Source organism: Lontra canadensis, unplaced genomic scaffold (genome assembly GCF_010015895.1).
Source record: "Lontra canadensis isolate GAN:19392208 unplaced genomic scaffold, GSC_riverotter_1.0 scaffold19, whole genome shotgun sequence".
In the NCBI taxonomy this organism is placed as follows: Eukaryota; Metazoa; Chordata; class Mammalia; order Carnivora; family Mustelidae; genus Lontra; species Lontra canadensis.
Window position 1 is genome coordinate 24891025 of NW_022631013.1, and position 24679 is coordinate 24915703.

General features: G+C 40.2%; 1 protein-coding gene and 1 pseudogene across 3 annotated transcripts in view; one reads left to right on the forward strand and one right to left on the reverse strand.

Annotated features, from left to right (window-relative positions):
* LOC116869507 overlaps positions 1 to 11374 on the reverse strand; it is a 28007-nt pseudogene extending 16633 nt beyond the window's left edge.
* A 10285-nt stretch (positions 11375 to 21659) lies between these two features.
* MUSK (muscle associated receptor tyrosine kinase) overlaps positions 21660 to 24679 on the forward strand; it is an 89113-nt gene continuing 86093 nt past the window's right edge. For all 3 annotated transcript variants that reach the window (XM_032860833.1, XM_032860834.1, XM_032860835.1), the window contains exon 1: positions 21660 to 22074. In XM_032860833.1, coding sequence (XP_032716724.1) covers positions 21996 to 22074 — 79 coding nt within the window. In that variant the 5' untranslated portion in view covers positions 21660 to 21995. The remainder of the gene's footprint in view (positions 22075 to 24679) is intronic.

Sequence of the window (24679 nt, forward strand, 5' to 3'; positions counted from 1 at the left end):
TGATGACCTCTTTTATTCTTCAATAGGTACAGAAGTTGAGCAGAGTAGAAAGGTAATATTTACTGGAAAATTTGCATTTCAATAATTTGGTGTTTTCTTCTCGATGTGTTTTTTATAATATAAAATATTTTAATTTTTGTGAAGTCAAACTTATTGCTGCTTTTTTTTTATTCCTTAGATTGCTTTTGTCCTTAAAAAAATATTTTCCTATGCTAAGATCATTCAGAATTTATCTATATTTTCATCCAACTAATACACAGTTTGGCTTTTTGTTATTTAAATTCATGAAAAATTAGCCTATATACATGATGAGAAGTGAAGACTTCTTTCCTAAATAATTAAGAAAAAACCCTGGCACAACTTTTTAAATTTTCCTTTTTGGGTGCGTGGGTGTCTCCACCAGTTCAGCGTCTGCCTTTAGCTCCAGTCATGATCCCAGCATCCTGGCTAGGACCAAGACCTATGTGGGACTCCCTGCTCAGCAGGGAGTCTGCTTCTCCCTTTGCCTCTGCCCCTCCCCCCTGCTCATGCATGTGTGCGTGCTCTCTCTCTCTAAAAAAATATAAATAAATAAATAAATTTCCTTTTTTTTTTTTTTTTCACAAAATTGCTATAATTTTATCATATACCACCTACTTATGTGTATATGTATACATATGTATTTATGCAAATGTGCATATATATATATATATATATATGCATGTCTTCACCCACATAGTAGTACTGTCATGTCTCTATCAATTACATACCCTGTTGATTCTTTTGCTAAAGTTCTATTTTTCAGTTACCATAGCTACATTATTTGTTTTGAAGTATGGTTGACATGCAATATATACCTATTTTTTAATCATGTAAGGAAAGTTCTACTTTGCATATCTGATTATGTGAATACATGTTATAATCTATAACATAACCTAAAATACTATTTTGCAGCTATCAAGTTTTCAAGCAAATGTTTAAACCCATTTCCTACAATAGCTTTTATTATTTTATAAGTATGATATTAAGCACTGTCCATGTGTAAAAGGCGTCTGTGAGCTAGGCCATGGACTGTATTGTGGATTGTGCTACCAGCTGGCCTGGTGTATGACAGAGAATGGTCACCACCAGTCACAAATTACATCTGTTTGTGCCTCTATTTGTTAGACAATCTGGCACCAGTAACAGCTGAGAAGAAAGATTTGCAAACAGCTTGCTTGATTGATGTGTCTAGAGTTATCTCTAAATCCAAGTAAAATGTTAAGTGCTATCAAGAAATCATAAATCAGGCATATCTCTGAGCCATGAGAAGGTCTTGCTAAAGCTTTTATGACACCCATGTGGGAGAGGTACTATTGGCTGAGATTCAAAAAGAGAATTTGGACCTGCTTGTCCCACACCATTAATTTGGTCACATTTTTAACATGATTGAGCTGTAAGGTATACCAGAGGGCCTACCATTTAAGTCATGATAATAAAAAACAAAAACAAAAACAAAAACAAAACTAGGGGTTTTGATCAGGTAAGAGGAATAGAGCACCAACTAAGAATGCAGAAGGTGGTTGATACTAAGGAGTATGTTGGGAAAACAGATGACCTGTGATCTAGGTTATCTGTTTTGGGGTAGCCAGACATCAATCGGGACAGGCATGAACAGAGCAGTGTGGCTGAACACCAACCAGTAGGACACAACCTTGCGGGGAATCCCAGCACTAAACCTTCTTGGGTTATGACAAGAAGTCTTCACATTTTATATCTGTGAAAACTCTAAATGCCCACAAGAGCATGCAAAATTATCTCTTTACCAGGCAAGACTTAAAAAAAAAAAAAAAATCCTGATCTGTTGTATTAGATGAATACCACCAATGACTACCACACCTCTGCCTAATTTAGAGGGAAAAGGAATTACGGAAGAGTATCATGAAGCTCACAGAATCAACAGGAAGGCTGGCGAACCAACCTCGAAAAGGGGATAAAAATCGAAAAAAAGCTAGGCGGGAGGCACTACGTCAAAGCAAGGGCCAAGGAGTCACTGGGCTCTGCAGACATCTTGGCAAGCACTTATGGCTGGACTCTGCTGCCTCCACGTCCCCTGCCGGTGAACAACATTCTAAATTACCATTGGCTCCTATCTGACTCACTCAAGACTCAAGTTCCTGGTTCGGAGCATCTGATTGGCTGGTCCTGTGCGTGTGCCCACCTGCTCTGGAGGCAAGGGTCAAGAAGCTGAAACCTTGGACTTCTTTAATGTAAGGAGTGCCTTGACTCCTTAGGAAGTCCTGAAGAGTAGGAAGGGAGAAAGTCTACGTGTTGGGTAGCAGAGAAAAAAAAAAAGAAGAAAGAAAAAAGAAAAAATAGCACGTCCCACATACACACATAAATATATCAACAATGTAGTTCTATACCTAAAATTTAATCATTGTGAATATTTGTTACTTACATAATAAAAGTGTTACTTATAATAAAAACTCTTTCTCTTTCTGCAATATTTTGTTTTGAAAAAGGATATTTCTTAAGGTCTGGTTTTGGTTTTGTTTTTTTTTTTTCCTACTTTTGGTGAGAGAAATATCTTCTGTTTATTTATTCTTTTGATAAGCATCTGGTATATCTCCAAGAAACTGGGTGCTTGGATGGACCCTCCCGGATTTCCCCCAAGTAAGGCTGAGCTCTAACTCCTTGATACAGTAGCCCAAATGGAGTTTGGGATCAACTAAGAATGCAGAGGGATGTGAGGTAGCGGGCAGTCCTGGCAGGTAAATCTCGTTTCTGGGGTTTCTCACCTGTGTCTCTCCAAAGTTACATATCAAATACCTCATTCTGTATGTCTGAATCTCACTCCTGGTGCGGCCTCAGCTATGGAAACCCACGCATAAGTCATGTCACTTACCGGAGACTATTCCCCACTTCTGACTGCTCCTAATTTAGCACTCTGAACAGTTAGTGGTCTGAGTCTTGGCAAAAGTTTTCCAATGTTGCCATTGTTAGCAGCCAGTGACTTGACAAAGCCTTTCTTGGTTCAGAACTCTCAGGATGGTTACTCTTGAACCCTGTTGGACTCCCCTCCAACACTGACACCATCAAAGTCTCTAAGCAGCCACTGCCAAAGGCCTTCTAGGAGGAGGGTTTTCCTATGATCTGATGGTCCATTTCCAACTCAAGCCTTGGACCATATAAATTAACGTATGTTTATAATTCTTAATTTTTGCAAAGCTCTAATTTCTAGGGCAATGCCTTCTTGATGTTCAGAAGGCTCTAATCTCTAAGGCAAATGATTTGCAAGTCAATCCTGATTAATCTTCTTTAAACAGGTCTCATGTGCCCTTTAATGACAAAAATTCTAGCATTTGGATGGCACCCTTGCTAGTTTCTTATATGAATGCAGTTGTTTCTCCATTTCTTGGCTGATTCCACTAGTTACTGGGAAGGGAAATGCTAGACATCTGTTGTCAAGTAGCCAACTTGTCCCACAGATGGCAACGTGACCTGCAATCTTCTTTTGTAATGTATTTTTTTTTTTACCTCCTCCTTTGAATTCCTGTCTCTTTCTCTCTTTCACCATTGACAGAAAGGTAGGAGGCAAAAATGAATTAGGCAAGAAGGGAAATAGCACATTTCTCTCATATCCCCACCTCTTGGAGAGGTTAATTCCTGTGAGCTTCGTTTCTCTCCCTGCCCTCATACCTATCTAGCTAACAACTGCTCAGCTCAAATGCTACCTTCTCGGGGGTGGTGGTCACCTCAGACTGCCCTCTCCATTGCTGGATCCCCCCATAAGTGCCTAGAGTGCCCCCCCAGAGTGCTCTAAACAGACCTCTCTCGCACTTATCCATGCTATTTTAATTTTTGATGTATTCACACCTCCGCAGCCAGACTGTGAGCTCCCTGATAGAGAGGGCTCATCCCTGTATTCCCAGGGTCAAATTCAGTTGGTTAAAAGAATGAACAGGTTTGGAAAAGAGAAGAGTCAGGAAGAAAGATTTCCTTAGAACCTCTAGAGAGTTTCTAAATTGGTAACATTTAAGATCGCTCATCCTTGGTTTGGCCAATATAGGAGGACAAATGGGAAGAATAAAGAAAGAGCTGGATTATTGGAACTGATAACCATTTTTGTTTATGTTCTGTTAAAAGCACAGTGCATGTGTTAAGGGTTAATTTAGTGACTGTAAATAGTTACTAATAGCAAATAACTATAAAACATAGCTTTTGATAGTAGCTTCTATACAACCCCAGTTCTTTATAATACCTGCACTATTCTGCACTGGTAGAAAAATGAATTGTTCACTGTGAAAATGCCACCCATTAGTGCCACGGCTCCCAAACAATATACAGTCTTGTGTTTTATGGCTCTCAGCTGCACACTGCCTGGAAGATACTTTAGACATGAGCCAAATTTTTACATCTAATAAATGCCCAGTAAAAGACACTAAGAATTCCAGTTGGACTAAACTTGCCCCTTCTCCAGAGGGCACATAAATGAATAAATACAAGGAAATCCCCTCCCATCGCACACACACATATGCACGCACGCAATCCTCAGAGCAGCTGTGTTATATTATAAGTTGGAGGCCTTTTGTTAGTTCAGATGTTTCAGGTCTGCAAAGGCACTCTGGAGAAGAAATAAATATTATGAGTAAGTCTCGTTTCCATGCTTGTAGTGGGGAAATACTTACTAGTACCATTTACTACAGTCTTATACTGCAACAATCTCATAAAAGAATACCAGCATTACTCACTCAGCACATGACTGCTAAGACAAGATGGTGTCTGTTTTACTTCCTCAATATTCAAACATGATTTCATACAGACGCTTTCCCAGATGGACTTTTTTTTCAGTAAAACTAATCAGAACAATCACGGAATGTGCTTGCTAAATCTAGTCTTTTTTTTTTTTTTCTCTAACCATTCATCTCTCTCTACTTTTACTGAGTAGCGCATATAAATGAAACTTCACGGACAAGAAAGACTGGATATTAGCAGGTTGTCAAAGGAAAGGCAGGTTGGAGTTGCTGGGGAACTCAAGCTGGACTCCAGGTCATTCCACCAAAGGATCTGGTGTTCTGCTGTGAAAGCTCAGAGTCTGAGGTTGACAAATTCGGAAAGAAGATAATGTACTAGAGATTGATATAAATGTGGCTTTATTAATTTGGGAGGAGAAGGGACTCTCCTAATAACAAAAATATTACAACTCTGCACAATCATTGCATTCTCTTGTTATTATGAAAGCATGTGTGAAGCCAAAGTATAATAAGATTGTTTAATGAACATAAAGTCAGGACAAGGGGACACAGAGAAATCTATTTTTAATGGCACTGAGAGCTCGATGTGTCCATCTCCCTCTGAGGTCCTGTTGAAGGGATTAGAAACACTCTGCCAAACTCGTCCCAAAGCCTGGTACATTCTCTCCCCATTCTTCACTAACTTCTACTAATCCATCTAATCTTAGCTCAATTATCACTTTCTTAGAGACACCTTTTTTGGTCTTCTTGTCTAAGAAAGGGTCCCCACCGGACACTCCAGAGCACTCCGTAATTTCTCTTTATAGCACTTTCCTCAATGCTTAGATTCTTATCTAAGGTCCATCTGCCTCTAGACTGTAAGCTCTAGGAGAGCAGGAAACACATGTGTTTGGAGTCCTGCTGGCTTCTCAGTGCTGGCCAAGTGCCTGGCACATCTATCTGCAAGCATTCAGAATGCACTTGATACATGAACAAATGAGAAAAGCTCACCCAGGAGGTGCGCAAGGTAATGGTGAAGGGCACAGGTGCTAGATTCAGAAATCCTGCCTCTGCCTCTTTAGTAACTACGTGAGTGTAAGCAAGTTACCAAACAGGATTCTTTATAAAATGGAAAAAGTGAAAGGGCCTGCCTCCCAGCATTCTAATGAGGATTAAATAAATTAATAGATATAAAGCACCTGGAACAGTGACTGGCACAGAGTGAGCCCTCAAGCAGAGTTAGCTCTTAATATTGCCTTACAAAGGACAATTCTAAGAGAAGTTGAAACTTGATTGCTAAAACTCAGTTTCCTTGGGATGTTATTGGGATGGGTAGAATTCATATGAACCTTTGAAGATATGTATTCATGTTTCCATGGTTTAGCAACTATCCTTCTGATGACTTCCATTAAGGATGGAATGTATTCAAACAGGTTTTACCCAAGCCCTTCCAGCATGGAAGCCACTTTATCTTCTTTCATGGTTTTTTCTGTCTGTGTACTGACCCATTATGCATGAACATCAGAACTTAACTCTAATGGCAGGTGTATTTTACCCTTTTTTCCAAGTTCTTGGGAGGGTTATACCCGTAACAATGCGTTGTAGATAACAATATTCATTATAGCATTTAGAAAGTAGAAAAGGACACAATAAATATTCATAATTCTGTAACAAGAGATGTAATCATCGTTGTATTTGTCTTATTTGGTTTTAAAGGCTTTACTAAAAAATATTATGGGGCAAAGCACCATATTTAACAATCACATATTATAATGTTGTCAGGCAAAACTGGCATGGTTGTTAGAATCTTAGCCCCTAATTCATTTGTTGAACATGTTTTTATTGAGTGCCTAATATGTGCCAACCAGAGATCAATGGAACAGAACAGAGAACTCAGAAATAAATCCATGCATCTTAGTTCAACTAATTTTCCATAAAGACACTATGAATACACAATGGAGAAAAGATAGCACTTTAATAAATGTTGTTGGGAAAACAGGATATCCATATACAAAAGAATGAAATTGGACCCCTATCTTATACCAACACAAAAATCAACTCAAAATGGATTTAAGACTTAAACATAAGACCTGAAATTATAAAACTCCTAAAAGAGAACATAGCAGAATAGCTCCTTGACATCAGTCTTGGCAATAATTGTTTGGATTTGACACCAAAAAGCAAAGGCAACAAAAGGAAAAATAAAAAAGTGGGACTATATTAAATTAAAAAGCTTCTGCACAGCAAAGGAAACCATCAACAAAATGAAAAAGCAATCTATGGGATAGGAGAAAATAACCACAAATCATGTATCTGATTAGGGACTGATATCCAAAGTATATGAGGAACTCATACAACTCAATAGCAAAAACAAACAATCCAATTAAAAAATGGGCTAGGGGCCAAATATCATTTTTCCAAAGAAGACATACAAATGGCCAACAGGTACATTAAAAGGTACTCAATATCACTAATCATCAGGGAAATGCAAATCAAAAGCACAACAACACACCACCTCACACCTATTAGAATGGTTATCATAAAAAATCCAAGAGATGACAAGTGTTGGGAAAGATGTGGAGAAAAGGAAATGCTTGAATGCTTTTGGTGGGAACATGAACTGATAGAGCCATTATGAAAAACAGTATAGAAGTTCCTCAAGAAATTAGAAGCAGAACTTAGAAGCCAGCAATTCCACCTTTTGGTATTTATTCAAAGAAAACAAAATCATTATGAAATAGACATCTGAACTCCCATATCCACTGCAGCACTATTCGTAATACCCAAGACCAAGAAACCACCTAAGTATCCATTAACGGATGGGTGGGTAAAGAAAATGTGGCATATACATACAGTGGAACATTATTCAGTCTTAAAAAAAAAAAGAAGGAAATCCATTCGTGACAACATGGATGAACCTGGAAGACATTACGCAAAACGAGATAAGCCACACATTATGGTACAGTATAACTTCTATGCAGGATCTAAAAAAAAAAAAAAAGTCAAACTCAAAGAAACTAAGAATAGACCAGTGTTTGTCTGGGAAACTGTAAGGTAGTGGAAATGAGGAGAGGTTGGTAAAAGGGTACAAACTTCCAGTTGCACGATGAATAACTTCTGAAGACCTAATATACATCACAGTGACTGCACTTAATAACACTGTATAGTATACCTTAGATTTACTAAGACCATAGATCTTATACATTTTCACCAAAAAAATGTAACTATGTGAGCTGATGAATGTACTATTTAGCTTGATTGTTGGAATCATTTCACTATATATATATATATATATATATATATATATATATACACACATACATATATATATATTCGATTTATATATACACATATATAAATCAAATCATCAAAATATCTTAAAAATTTGTCAAATAAACCTCAATAAAGCTTGAGGAAAACCTACTACTTTCCACTTGGACTATCAATTATAGAGATATGTTAAAATCTCCTCCAGCGGCTATAGATTTGCCAAAATCTCCTAGCAATTCTATACATATTTCCTTTATGTATATTGGGGCTAAACAATTTGATGTATTAAGCTATAGTGTATAACAGGAGGTCAAGAAGAAACATATATTAATGGAACACAATGTACAAATATACAGAATATTTGATATTACCCTCCCATTTGTGTGCTCATGGGAGAAATCAGTAGTCAATCATGGCATGCCAGTCTGCTCCAACATGACTCCAGAATATGTTTTAATATTCCACTCTACGCAGTCATCTTAGTTGTTGCCCAGAGTAATTCCTTTTCCCTTTCCCTGGCCTACCTTAGTATGGTCCTGAAGGACAGAATATTCTAAAAAGATAGAATTTCAGATAAATGGGATAAATAAAAGATTATTCAAGAAATAGTGGTAGAACAATTGATGCTTTAGGAAAGAATGCCATACTTCTACTTTCTATGATATAATAATTCTGACTAAAAAAATTCATTATAAAAATAATCAACTCCTAGACAGTCTAGAAGAGAACATAGATGCAATCTTTTCTTGGGATCCAGAGAGCTTTTATGACCATAAAACAGAGGTGGATTTGCAATGACATGGATGGAACTAAAGGGTATTATGCTGAGTGAAATAAGTCAATCAGAGAAAGACAATTATCATATGATTTCTCTGATATGAGTAAGTTGAGAGGCAGAGCGGGGAGCTTGGGGGTAGGGAAGGAAAAAATGAAACAAGATGGGATCGGGAAGGAGACAAACCATAAGAGACTCTTAATCTCACAAAACAAATTGAGGGTTGCTGCGGGGTGGAGAGGTAGGGAGAGGGTGGTGGGATTATGGACATTGGGGAGGATATGCGCTATGGTGAGTGCTGTGAAGTGTGTAAGCCTGATGATTCACAGACCTGTACCCCTGGGGCAAATAATACATTATATGTTAATAAAAATAATTTTTAAAAAACAGAGGTGGGAAAGAAGTTACAAGAAAAATCTGATAGATTAGGATTTATAAAAATTAAAATCTTGTTTGTCAGTCATAAAAAAGCAAACTGAACAAATGAGGGAAAATTTAGCAGTGTGTATAACAGTTAAAGTTCTTAATGCATAAATATCTTGTAAATTAAATAAGAAACAGACAAACATCCTACAGGAAAAATAAACTAGGAACAAATTCATATAATTTACAAGAGAAGACGTATTAATGACAAGTAACATATATCTCATAAGGTTACATTTCACACTAACAATAAAATAACACAGCATATCTTTTTTAACCATCAATTAACCATGAAGAGCTCAGAAATGAGAAAGCCGTGACAGACTGCGTATAGGGGAAAATATCTGGAAGGAATTTTGAAAATACACACCCAGGGCCCCATAAGTACTCACTCACATTGACTCAGTAATTCCATTTCTATAATGATCTGAATTAGATATAATAATCCACAATTAGAGCATCACGTGAAATAGAATGGATGAGATGCTGACATTTTATTCCTAATAGGTAAAAATTGGAAATAACTAAAACAGGTGAATGGTTACACAGACAACAGTGTATCTGTACATTAACAATTAAAGTTGTAATAATCAATGATGGTAGAAATGTACAAGAAACAATGTGCTGTGTGCTTCAAATTTTATTTAACGTGTATTTTCTATATATTTAATATGAAAGAAATTGGGATATAAATGCACAAACATGACAATGATGTTTGTTTTCTAAGTCTGGGCTTGACCCTGAAGTGCTTGGCTGTTGTTTTTATTCTCGGCATCTTATGACCGTTTTCCTATTACTTTTTAAAAGTGAATGGCTGAAGTAATCAGAAAAAGATTTCTCAGATGAAAATGTCAGAGAACAAAGAGTGCCTAAAAATCACATCAGTTTATTGCAGTTCCCAAATATTTCCTAATCCAGAGAGACACAATCAAAACTGTCTTATTATACTATTGTAATATGCCCAAGAAAATCTCACAAATCTAACTTTGCTCAGGAAGATAGAAAACGTCTCCTTGAGTACACATTGTAATCCTGCAGAAAGGCATGTGTAACTCACAGCTCAAAATCTCTAGGACTGTCCATCGTCAGCACAGTTCAGTCCAGCCCCTTGCCCTGGGCTAACCTAAAGCAACCCCTAAGTCTGGTCCAGAGGCCACACAGCCAGGCTTTGAGAAAGGGCCAGAAGCCCTGTTGGTTTGCCTACCCTAATCCTGTGATTACCAGAACATTACAAAAATAAGACTTATCTGTGGGTTTATATTTTTATTAAATTAAGTCTCCTGAGAGCATCATGGTTATGCATAAACCACATTTATTAATTCTGGCATAGCTCAGACAGATCACTGCAAAAATAGACTATGAATAAATTGACCACGTCATACTTACTCAGTGTGCAGTGTAATTTTCCTAGTGTTATTTTGTGCCACTGAGCTGCTGAGTGGCTGAGGGGCTAAATGAAGGCTTCTCTTTCCCTGAGGTACTATAGTTTTCAAAACTGGAAAATTCCTTTCTACGCAGTGTTGACATTAGTACACACTTTCTGAGCCTTTATTTATCTAGCAGAGTCAATTTAAGTGTACTGCACTTTTACAGAAGATGCGAGAAGATGCATCTAGCATCTAGAATCCATTCAAGATGGCTGAATTCAAGAAGATAAAGAAGCATTGTCATAATCTGTGTGTGTGACCAGCAATTACCGCTAGGATAGGTGAAGGACAACTTGACTGCATTTATTTTCTGATCGTTTAATCACATGGCCAAAAAAGGGGCTAGTTTTGGGAAGCAATTTGCAAAGCTACTTTAAATGTGGTGTTAACAGTCCAAATACATTCTGCTTCAGATTTCCAAAATGAGGATTCCATGAATCAAATTAAGTCAACTGATATTTCATACATGCATAGTTCTCCTAAGACAAAATATCATCTGCAGTCTTAGCCTTTCACTCTGCAATTTGAAATAAATTCCTCCTGCCCAGGTCGCCAGCAACCAGCCTACGGCCAGATCAGATGGCGCTCCCATCCCTGAACTCCCTTGTCCTCTCAGCGGCCTCCAACCAAGTGGAGCGCTCCTGTCTTCTTAAGGAACATCCATCTCTTTCCCCCAACCATGTACAGGGCCGGACCTCCTCCGGCTTCTCTGACAGTTGTTTCTCACTCTCTTCTGCCTCATTAACTTGCTCTTCTTCCTCAATACAGCCTCTTAAAGCTGACATGACTAGGAGCTCAATCCCGGGCCCTCGCTTTTGCTCCGTCTGAACTTGCCCGTGACCTTCCGTGCTGGCTCATGATTAAACAACACCCATGTGCTGAAAGCTCCCCCACTGGTATTCTGAGCTGCACACCTAAGTCTGTCCTACCTAGCAGGCATTTTTATTTGGAGGTCACGTGACTTCCCTACATCCAAATCTGAAATCACGATTAAGAACACAGCCCTCCCTAAAGTGGCTTTTAATCCGATCTTTAGCATCTTACGACATGGCACCACATGCGCCCAGGTGTTCTCTCCAAAATCCTCAACAACACTTCTGTTCCCCCTTCTGCTTTGCCAAGTCCTGTTGTTCTGAAACCCCTGATAGAGACAGCAATCTTTTTAGAATCTCATCTCGGAAGTGACCCGTCATCGCCTCAGCTGCGTTCTGGTCATCAGAAGTGAGTCTCGAACTCCACACCACGATCAAAGAAAAAAGGATCCTGCTGCTGGCGGCCATCTTGGAGGCTGCCTGCCCCACTGCCAGGGCAGGCTCCCTGAGGGCTGCTCTGACCCTTCTGCTGTGCTCTGAACCTTGCCAAGAGCTTCTCTCCTTACACCACCACATGGCCTACTGGAAGCAGTTGTCCATGTTTCCTTTGGACTCCAGGGCCTGGCCTAGCGCCTAGCCATGACCTGCTGAACTAAACTGAATTGTGCATCTCTCAGCCTGGATCAGAATATATAAACAGTGCTGGGACTAAACGGAGAAATGAAGCTCCTAGGACAGGATGTTTCCTTTGGAGGTGATCTCCCAGTGCCCTAAAAGCAAGTCTAACATATTTGAGGAATCTGTGGTAGGAGTCTGGAACACCCCAATTACAATGAAGAAGCGGAAAGGAGACAGGCAGTGAGAAAGAAGGATGGCTCTGTCACCCTGGTAGGAGCTTACATAATGGTTTTCAGTCTTTTGTGTCTCCTCACAATATCTTGGGAAACTCCAGATGATGTTTGTGATGAAGGAGAGCAGAAAAGAGGAGGCGACAGAAGGGAAAGTTGCAGGGTGTTCGGGTGCCAGTTTTATCATAAGGGGAAACAAGAAGGGCATTTGCTGACCACCTTCAGGTTCCCAAATGAGAAAGACTACGGAGGGGCCAAATCAAATCCAATCAACGACACTCTATTTCTGTATACTGTATTTCTGTATATTCTGAATTCCTGCTCACCCTTCCCCCTCTAATTTAGCCGGGTAAGTAATACAGATAATCTCTCTTCTCTACCGAAACATAGTCTTCACAAATGCAGCTCTCCACAACTCCAGCTCTGCCGTCCCTCCAGCATTCAGTGTGCCTCCAATCATTTCCCCAAGCTGCAAAATGTGGTTCTGCATGACGTAATACTCCATATACTACCAAAAGGAAAGGCGGGGGTGAGGGGGAGCCCTAAGAGAATAAGCCAAGGAAATCTCTTTAGTGCTTCCCTTCCCTATCAAGAGAATCCACTAGCAAGGCCTAAATTCTTAGGGAGAAAGGAGGATGTGGTTATTATTATTCCCTCCTTCATCATAAAATAGGTACCAAGGGCTACAACATTGAATACTCTGCTAGGCACAGGAATCACAGACATAAAGGACACAAAAATCAGCCTTCAACAGTTTTGCCTTCTTATGGAGACACAGAGGCAAGAGCAGGTTAAGAATTCTGCCATAACAGCATGCTGTGCGTTGAGAAAAAGGGGAGCACAGAGTGTGAGCTCCCTGATGAGAGCACGGACATCCAACTTGGACTGGGCCATCAGAGAAACTTTTCAGGGAAGCAAGAACCAGGAGGAATCTTGGAAGGACAAGCCATGACTGGCTCAGAGTAAACAGGGGAGTAACAATCCAGGAGACAGGAAACCATGCGAAGAAGCAGGGAGATCAGAAAGGACGTGGTGGTGATTTCAGGGGACTTCAGTGACTCCTCAGACAAATAGTGTGAGGAAGGCAGGATGAGGAAGGAGAGGGCAACCAAGGATTGCCACACGAGGGAGCGTGGAGGTTACCCCAAAAGCAGCAGGAAGTCATAAAACATCCCAAGCAGGAGAATGACATAGCCAAATTTATTTATAGAAGGCGCTCTCTCACATTAGTGGAGAGATCTGATTGGCAGGGAGACCCACTCCCTGCTGCCATAGTAAACAGACGGTAAATTAGTGAGAGCAAAAAGTGAGCTGTGGGAGCAGATGAGGAACGGACAATTCAGAAAGAATGTAAACTTGATGGGACTCAGATAAGTACGGGGTTAAGGAAAAAGAAGGGTGTTAAAGATGACTCACAGCTTAGCGGCTTAAGAAGCTGAGCAGAAGATGGTGATATTCACTGAAACAAAAGATAAAGGAAATCCCAGGTTTTAGGGGAGATGATGAGTTTAGCATTGGACATACAGATGTTATAGGGACTTAGGACCAATTCCCCCCAGGTACTAGGATCTTGGATTCATTTAAATTCTGACAGACTCTTCAGTCAGTAGAAATCTAGACTCTAGGTCTTAAGAACCTTGGAAAAAAGTTTGAATTTCACCAACTCTGAAACTATAGTACCTTCCCTAAGCTGTCTTCCCACCACTTTCCATAATGACATGCCTCTTTCATATAAAGCTGGGATGGTCGGGAATTGAACAGTGGAGACCACCACAGCTGTATCGAGGTAGTGCCTTTCTCATGCTATCTTATCCCTGAGGGCACTTGAACACTGAGAATCATGTGTTACAAGTCAACTTAGAGCCATGTCAAGTGGAAAAAGTTCTGAATTTATATGCAACTTGTATGTAGCCAGTAATAGCCAGTCACTACTCTGAAGTACTTGTTTTCCTAGAACTCACCAGTAAGAAAAAGCACATACGCTCCAACATTCCCACAGATACCTTTATTTATAGGTGCTTGGAACTGGGTCCAAGTATCTGGAGGCATGTTGGTTTCCAGATAGATTCTAGCTCAACGAGAGTGCTAGGAAGCCAAAATGGAGGCATGGCCTGTAAAAATGGCATTCTGTTTTCCCAGGCAAATATTTAAACATTATGCGACCAAATGGATTCATCCTTATAGGACTTCCCAGTTTTGTGTCATATCAAAGGCGTTTTCCATGGGAATATATATGTATGTAAAATTTATAAATTTACTCACTTACTCATATTTTAGATATATATGTATCTCCTGCAAGAAAGCGTGTGTGTGTGTATGTATATGGGCATATGTCCTATAACTCGAGAGAAAGGCTTAACTTGAGAGAAAATAAATGTTTTGGAAGGATACCAGGTAGATTATGGAGTACTTGGGAACACTGGAGAGCCAGGCAGGAACCAAGGCAGTCAGTCAGGTGGCAAGCCCCACGGCCAAAATCTCAACAGAGGAACAGCCTGGTCAGGGTGACACAGCTCCACTGCTGGACACTGGGCACAACCGCTGGCACTGCCATCACCGGACACTGGATACTGCTGAGGCTCTGCCACGACTGCGGGCTACTCTTGGCACCAATGCCACCGAACACTTGATGCCACCACCACCGGAATGAATTCCAGCTACCTCCTTTGTGTCATTAGCTCCAAATTCAAAGTCCCAGCAATGGCATCTCATTGTCTAAGCTTAGGTCGCTCATCCATATCTAGCTATCGGGGTTCACGAGAGCAAGTAGTCATTTTTCTTGGCTTATAGAGGCAGACCTGGGACCTGCCTCCTACCAAATTTCAACATGCAAATAAAAGAAGAGGTTCAAATACTGAGTTAAAAACCAAAACCAAAACAAATTCCTGATAGAGGATAATGCCTTCCTCACTAAGATGTTTTTGTGATTTGTACCTGGTCATAAAACAACATCTGTAGCTGTCATAATTTTTTACATATTAAAACTTCAACCAAAACATGAATTGGATAATATCATTGTACTTGACTCTTTACACACATTCTTTTATTTTTCAATGAGCAATAATAATGCCTCACGGACTAACTGGCTACATGGACTAACTTAGCTAGTGCACAAAGCTACACATTCTTTTTTTAAGCCTTTATTTTTTAGAGCAGTTTTAGGTTCACAACAATATTGAGAAGAAGGCCAGAGAGTTGCCATATTCTACCTCAACATCACTCACCAGACTAGTATATTTTTTGGCAAGGATGAACTTAAACTGACCCATCATGACCACCCAAAGTCCTAGCCTTACCTTAGGGTCCACTCTTGGTATCGTATCCTTAGTGTGTTCAAAAAAATACATAATGACACATATCCATCATTATTAGATGATAGAGAATATTTTCACTGCCCTAAAAATCATCTGTGCTCTACCTGCTCATCCCTTTCCCTCCCCTCCTACTGCCCCCAGAAACCACTGATCTTTCTACTGTCTCCATAGTTTTGCCTTTTCTAGAATGCCATACAGTTGCAATCACAGAGAACACAGCCTTTCCAGATCGCCTTCTTTCACCTAGTGATATGCATTCAACATTCCTCCACGTCATTTCATGGTGCGATAGCTCATTTCTTTTTAGCACTGGACAAGTGTCCATTGTCTGGATGCGCCACAGGTATTTTATCCTCTCAGAACAGCTTGGTTGCTTCTAAGTTTTGGCAACTACGAATAAAACTGCTCTAAATGTCTGTGTACCAGTTTTTGTGTGAACATGTTTTCAACTCCTTGGGTAAATACCGAGAAGCACAATTGTTGGATCCTATGGCAGGAGTAGGCTTGGTTTTGCAAGATGCCGGCAAACTGTCTTCCAAAATGACTGAATCATTTTGCATTCCCACCAGCAACGGCTGTGGGGTCCTACTGCTTCACATCCTCACCAATGTTACAGATTCTGGCCATTCTAACAGGCATGTGGTGCATAAATTTTAAAAGCAAAAAATATCTCTGGCAGCAGCATTAAAGGTCTGAACAGCTTATGGCAGCGGCATCCCGGGGAGGCTGGTGGAGGGCTTCTTCCCTCAGCATTATTTAAGCCATATGTATGAACTTCACGTCTTTGAACTATAGCCATATTGGAGCTTTCCAGTGGGTTTTCAGACAGACAGTGGGGCTGGATGAATCAGGAAGAAGTGCTGAGATCATGGATGTTATCAGTAGGTTAGAGGTCATCTTGGAGAATAATTTTGTCCCATAGTACAGAAAATCCAGACAAATAGATCCATACTCTGGAAAAGCCCCTGTAACACACTGGAGTACTGAAGATGTACCTCAGAGGGACCAGAGGTAATACCACAGAGAAGTAGTATAGTCAAGTCTTTGGGAGCAAGTAGAGAAGTGGGTTAAAGTGTGGCATGCTGACTGAAAAGGTCATTGTTGCAGACAAATGGGAATACAGACTCCTTCTGGAGTCTGACTTGTGCTCTGGGAAAAGCTGGAACCCTTTAAAGAGACCAGCTGGGATATCCTTCCCTTTATCCTCTAGCTCTACTTGTTCCCTGTGCTATTCCTATGGAAACTGACTTCTGTGACCTCTACCAATGGGCTTCCTTGCCCTCTAGTTTCCTATTGGGTTTGGCCAATGGTGAGAATCTGCCAGAAATCACAAGCACTCCCATGGACTGGCCAAATCCCTTAACCAAAGATCTCAGTTCCCAATAGGAAGCTCTTCTTCAACACAGTCATCCCTGTCTCTGGGTTGGAATAAGTGGTTTTCTGCCATTTTGACCCTCAGGCCTGGAGATGGCAAAGAGCAACTGTTAGAGGTTCACTGTCTCCACACCAATTCTTGTGGCTCCTCAACACCTCACACCCTTTATTCTACTTGAGGAGGTTATTGATTTCATTTTGGGACCCAGACAAAAGCCTAAGATAGAGATTTATAAATTTTATGGGACATAAATTAACCATTTTAGTAGAAAGCTTTTTTTTTTTTTTCCTTTTGGAAGTTCCTACCAGCATACGGTTCAACTCCACTATCTAGGTTCACTCAATTTTTCTTCTACCTTCCCCACCGCCTTGGCCACCCACCCAGCCATGAGTTCTCCAGGTTTCCATACTCCAGCAGCCCATCTCCACTCTATTTTTCAAGTTGGAAATCTGGTATTCATTTTGACTTTATCCTTTCTGTACTTGTCTATAATCTACCCTTTCCTCTCCCTCACTCAATGTCACTCATGTGTAGTTAACAGGGGCCTCAGAGCTGGTGTCCATTCTGAGAAATGAATTTAACTGCCCATAAACAAAATGGCCACAGGTCAAGGGCTGTGTTCCCAAGATGAACCCCTGAACTGGTTTAAAGCTACTCACATCCCTGAATCTCTCGCTTTCCAGCTTTTGCTCCTTCTCTTGTCCATGTTCCTTCTTTGTGCTGCCAGTATCATCACCTGTTTACTGACTGTGTTTATTCTCAATACACTTTGCACCCTCACATCACATTTCCTTCTCTCTTCTAGAATGCTGCTTCCCTGGATTAATGCATCACTAACAAATGCACTTTCGTCCCCCCAACTCCCAAAATAAACCTAACCATTCAACATCTGTCAGTTGTGAAGCTGAGAAGTGCTGCAGGAAAAAAAAAAAAATCACACCAGGGTGTATGACTGCAAAACTTCAGTGACAACCTCAACTGTGCCCTCTCTTATATTCCAGAGTAAGTGTCTCAAATCTTCTTCAACCTCACCTTAAGGCCACATCACAGAGATGATAGAAGTCATCAGATGAGGGCTCAGTAAACTCTGCCATTCCCACATACAAATGCGTCTGCTTATCCCCATCCCTTCCTCATCACCTCCTACTACAAGATCCTACGCTCAGGACTACCCACCTAGCTGCCTTGTGTTGATCTCTTTTTCTTGCTCTTTATCTCTCACTGACTTTGAAAGGTTGGAATGTTGCAAGGCTCAGCTCTAGGGCTTCCTTTCCTTCCACGTTCTCCCCTCGGTCTATCTGCTTCACTGCTGTAGCTTTCACCATAGTCTACATTCCCACGGTGTTTCATTGCTCTTAGAATGAAGCTCTTGCTAAGACAAAGACCCTGACTGACCTCCCCTACATGCCTCTGCAGCTTTCGCCCTTACTTCCTGCGCTCCCAACAAACTGACTTTTTTCATTTCCGTCACAGCACCATGGTCCTCCATATCCCAGGTCATTCTTCTCCCACTGCTTGTTATAATCCACCCCACACCTCCCGAGCTGGGCTGTCTGACGTTTAGTCATCCTACAGAGCTGAGCCTCAGTGGCACCTCCTCAGAGAAGCATTTCTTCCTTCTCTTGCTTCTCTGACTAGGCCAGCCTCATTTTTTTTTCAGGCTCAGTTTTTATATAATTTTACAATATAGTGTATCTCTCCAAATTATAACTTAATTAGTTATGTAATTTTTATTATTCATTCCCTCACCAGATATTAAGCTCCACTGCCTGTTACTGAATGTCCCATATCCAGTAGGTATTCAGGATAATGCATTAATTCATTGAACAAACATTTTCTTTCAAGAGTCCTTTCCAATTTTATAAGACGTAGGTCTCCTGATACACCTCTAATCACTAACCTAACAGTTCATGGGAGATCCATCCATTTTTAAAAATACAACCCCACACTCTCTTTGACTCCCCAGAAGTTTTCTGGAAAGAGCAGTTCATGTGGCATTCACAACACAGCCATCTGCTGACCAGTGAGGCAGACAATTAGGTCATTGACCTTTGTGATCATTAGAAGGGGCTCTTTGCCAAGCTTCTTCACCAGATGTATGAGAGCCTGGTGCGGACCAGAAGCACTAACGTGGTGATGGGCTGACTCTGGCAGGAACCAGGCTAGTCTCATTAGGGGCTGTGCAGCTGAATGTCAGTATCTAGTTCAAGATGCGGCTCAAAATGGTGCTACTTGCTCTTTGAGCCTCCTTCCCAGGAGTTTTGGCCAGCTTCTGAGATGAAGAAGCAAGACAGCAGAGGTGGCGAGGCGAGCTTCATTGACAGCCAACTGTATTTTATTAAAAGGAAGACTGGCCATCAGCCCCATGTACTCTCCTCATGCCCGAAGAAGCCATTAAAGAGTGGCACCCGGCCTCACCTCTGTGGCTGAATGAGCCTACTAGTGTAAGAAATAGATCTGTTGGCATTGTAGGATGAAAGGCCATTTTCTATCAGGGTTACAAGAAACTGCTGCAAGGAGTATAACTGGGGCAGCCTCTGGCTGCTCTGCTTTGGAATCCACTGCAGTGGGCATCCCCCAGCCAATGACTGGTTCATTTCGAACCAGCACGCTCCCTCAAATTCAAGCCTGAATTCTCCCTCAACAGAGTTTTGTCTCCCCTTAGCACTGCATGGTACTGTATTCGCCTTGAGATGTAGGTTGTGGTGGAATTTGAAGCCGGAGATAATTTCCTGGAATGACTGGTCTAGGGGGTGCAGTTCCTACTGGATTCAAAACAGGTGCCATCACTGCTCGTTCTATATCATAAGGGAAAGAGGAGGAGGAGTGCTCCTTCGCAAATCCTCTTCCTGGATATCTGAAGAAAGAGGGCCCCTGGAGGGATCACCTTGGACTTCCTTCACTGATGGCCAGTACCCATTTAACTCACAAATCTAGAGTCAACCAAATTTCTAGAACCCCGCACTTTCCTTGGTATTATTTATGGAAATGACAGGCAGCCACGCTGTTCATTCTGCTGATTCCTAAATTGCACATGAAATATGTGCTCATCTTACTAACATTCAAATTTCCCGTGATATATATAGCATTCATAGGATATTCTCAACAGAAACCTCATCAAATCTCTACCTCTTCTATTAAAATTATATGAGAATTACTTTGTTTGCAGTTTAAGGACTGAAACTTATATTAGCCAAGCCCCCCGAAGGGTGAATTTATTAATTTAAACAACAAAGAAGTCCAGTAGATAGATCTGGCTTTGCACATTATTTCTTCTTCATGGAGCATAAAAGCTTCCTAGCCCTGGCTTACCTGGTCATCACAGGTGCTGATCTAAGAAGGAAGTGCTTATTACAAAAGGGCCAGGTATATATAAGACCTTGGACTGGCCAATATGAGCTATAAGCCAGTTTCTGAATTAATCACTATGGTTAGGTAGTAGAGGTGTTCTACATGGAAAATATTTGCAATTTATGTAACAGACCAATGACCTAAATTTTTTACAGTGGGCATACATTAAAATTCCTATAAATAAGAAAAAGAAAAATAACCAAAGAAGAATACAGACAAAAGCCGAAGAGAAAAATGAATAACAATAAAAACAATGAAAAATTCTCATTACCAACAGTATTCAGTGAAATAGTATAAATTAAAACAATGAAATACCATTTTTACTCTATTCAAATATAAAAATTCAAAGGCAGATGTTGATCAGAGTGTGGGGAGATGGGGTCTCTTGTACATTGCTGGAGAGTAAATCACCATCATATACCCATATGTGAGATGACCATGCTGTCAACAGAAATAATGGGTAGTGTGGTATATGTTAGCATGGTAAAGTCTCCAAGACAGACTCTTCAGAGGGAAAAGGCAATTCACACAGTAGAATGCTTTGGAAGCTGTGAAGGTGCAACTCAGGAAACCTTGCTGCAAGGAGTGTGACTGGCTGACAGCCAAGAGCAGCCAACTCCATGGACTCATGAAGCCACAGAATGAGGGTACATCAACACAAGGCAAAACACCTTAAAGCAGTGTGGTAAGTACAATGATAGAGATGTGCACAATATAGACACAGAGACAAAGATCTACAGATCTACAGACATAGACAGGTAAGTGCATGCCCAGAGAAGCCAAACCCAATGCAACTTTGGGAAGATCTGAGACTTTGGGTCTGGGATGGCTCCCAGGAGGAAGATGATCGAGCTGAGATGTTAATTGGGGGCAGAGAAGAGGAAAGCACTCCAAGCAGACAGAACAGCATGAGCAACTCATGGAGGGAACTTACGACAGGTTGCTAAATATTAGAACAGAGGCTTGGATTATGACAGTTGAGGCTAGCGAGATGGGCAGAGTCCAGCAAGGCCTCTTTTTATCAGAAAGAGCCTGAATAGGTTTTTATGTGGCAAGAAGCCATGGAAGGTTCTGGAGCGGGAGAGTCCATCTGAGAAGAGATTAGAGGATAATAAGACACAGGTGAGAACAGACAGGACACTGTCATTCAGAGGAGGTGAACATCTGGAGAGGAGTTCAGGATAGTGTTGTACTAGTCAGAATCAATGGAGGGGAAGAAATCCAGGAATATGGAGTCTGTGCCCTCTGTAGGAACTGGTAATGGGCAGGAAGTAGGAGGTGGCATGAGAGATGGGGAGGAGCCCAAATGATACACCCCAGGTTCTGGTGTGAGGCAGAGAGGTGGTGAACTGAATCAGATCAGGAAACCTCTACCTCAGGGAATACAGTGACAGTTGCAAAGGCATCTAGTATTGTCCTTCTGCCACTGTCTTAAAAGGGATTCTAAAGGGATTTTCTTTCCCTTGTTCCTCCAGCACTACACTTGCATTACTGGCCTAAGTGGATACTCACCAGCTGGCCGTGTCCATCACTACAGCCAAGTCTGAGAATTCCTGATTATACTTAGAGCCTGTGGAGCTGCTGACACAAACAGTCATTAGCAGACGACCCTTTTGTAACCAACTATGCTTTAAAATGTAAACTGTGGGGGCATTTTCCTTGCATTGTCCAGAAGGAACTTTCTCCTGCGTGAGCCTGGATTAATCATGAGAGAGCTCGTCAACATTCCACTCGTACATATTCTTACTTTGGTTGCCTTCAGCGGGACTGAGAAACTTCCAAAAGGTTTGTTTCAGGAATCTTGTCTTCATGTTGCCTTGTCACAGGTCTAGAGTGTATGTGTGTATATGTGTGTGTGCTCCGATCACGACTAATTACTGTGATGGTGGGCTTGGGTGTTGCTTGGTGAAGTAGGGGTGCGATGGATGGAGAGGGAGAAAACTGTGTAAATAAGTGGTTGATTGATGGTTACATTTCTACAGGCATCCCTCCCTCACTTAAGTTCGGCAATAAAAGCTTAACCACATAGTGCATGCGGAGCTCTCGCTTGTAGGGAAACATCAGCAGGTAGACTGCAAGTTATCAAGGTCCGTTTTGTTTACGCGTGTGTCAAACTTCATGGTGGTCTAAATGGAGGATGAAAACATTTTCCCATTAGGTTTGCCCGGAATATAATCAACCCTACCCCCAGATGTCCAGAGTGTTTGCTTCTGAACAAAAATCCTTTTCATTTTCAGTTTCAGTTTTGCAAAATTCTTAGTAAATATTTTACTTCCTTAAAAATTGGAATTAGAGAAAGACCCACACCATTTGCCTATATAATAAAGGCCTGAAGACAATGAGTTCTCAATAACTTTGAGGTTGGAGGCATGGTTTGGCTTGGCTAGAACTGTGAAAGTTTTTTTTCAGAGCCTTTGGAATGTACCGGAAATAACACCACCTCAGGGAAAGGAAAGCAACTTAAGAAACTGACAGACACCTGTTGCAGTAGCAAGAATGTCCACAGTGATATGGTTTCTGGCCAGTGTATTATGAAACTGAGACTAGCGTATTTCAAATCAGGAAGAAAGACAGGAAAATACGTGATTTGCAAAGTGACTGGGGGCTTCTTTGAAATTTTTCTTTAAAGACACGATTAAGATTGAATGATATCAGTTAAAGAGTTTTCCGATTAAATGTATTCGAGTAAAAAGAGTTTTGTGTTTTCTGATACTCTTGAATTAATTATTTTCCCTCGATGTTACTTTCCCAAAGAATTGAAAATGTTTGTATTGTATAGATAAGTGAAGGTATAGTATCTGTATGTAGATGGGAAAAGTAGCTTTACATTTTTCGGTTCACTAGAATTTCAGGAGCCACAAGGACAAGATTGCTAATGAGATACAACTTTCCTCACAAACAATCTGATTTCATAGATTTATGTTGTTTTGTTTTCCTTTTCTATCTTACATGAGCATAAGGGTATCTTTAGATGTATTTAAACATTGAATCGCCAACTAATACTTCAGGGTATCTCTAGATAAGGAAGAATCTGGATCTTTTCAAACAGCTAATAATAGACAGAAAGACTTAACATTGGCTTCAGATTATTTTAATACTTCCTGATCATACAACGGATGTCCGGTAAGGTAGCACCTGAATGTTCACACTTACAGACTGCGCTAAATCTTATTTGCGCTATTATAAACCACAAAGTTACATAAAAATGACATGGTTAAATGCTAAAATTTACTAAAATTCAGTATCATAAGGAGCAAAATAATTGATTTTGATGGTTTATGTAAGGATTGGGTACATTAAAAAAAAAGCCTACCTCTCTATATAAACAACCCCTAATCTAGATTCCAGAAAGAAATGATTTATAGTTTCCAGACTTTATAGGTAAAGCCCTTAATTCAAATGCACACTATTTCTATTTTGAAAAATTCAAAATATGGTGACATAAAGATAACAAAGCCAAACATCCTGGCTTTTAAATAAAGTGGTCAGATTGTTAATTCAACTTTGTTTATAATTTACTTGTTTATAACTTATTTACTTATTTATGGTAAAATTTAAACTAGGATGAACTTAACACCAACCCTAGCCAAAAATACCGGGCCTAGTAGAACAAGTATCCATTAACTACACACATGTGCTCTGAGAAAAAACTATCATAAAACACAGTCCTTCAAATTTTAAATGTCAGCGTTCATGAAATATATTGGCACAAAACCCACAAAAATATGCTATTATTTTAATACTACAAAGAGTAATAAGGATGTTCCACACAAACTATCTCAGTTACGTTTCCATTCTTGACACAGAATAAAAAGAGGTTTTTTTAGATGAATACCTTTGTCCTAAGTCCTTTATCATGAATGAATCACAATAATGTGTTAAAAAATAGACTGACAGATTTTTAAATAGTGCAAGAGTATTTAGTGGATTTTTTCAAACTGTCCATATACCATTTCCTCAATAAAATTAATAACAGACTTTGTAGAATTAATAGTTTATTGTTTTAATTTTAGTTGAGATTCCCAATGTTCAAAGACAAGGGGGAAAATTCACTTGCTCTGAATCATTCCGACTAGTGATACTTTCAATGATGAGCTCAATATGGTAACCCACAAGAGAAATATACAAACCTCTGTGTATGAAAGTAACCCATGTTTCATTGCATACTCGCCTTAACCACATACTTCAATAATATTTAGTGCTTTATTGGGGAATATTAAGTATATGGGGGGATTTAAAGTCTGTAGGAGTATAGGAGTTCATGTAAGCAGCACTAAGTTTGTTTAATATGCACAAAGAACTCCTGTCCAAACTCCACTTTTTAAATTACCCCATTTACTCCAATACCTAGAAGTTTCTGAGTCTAAGTGGTTTATCTTCAGATATATTT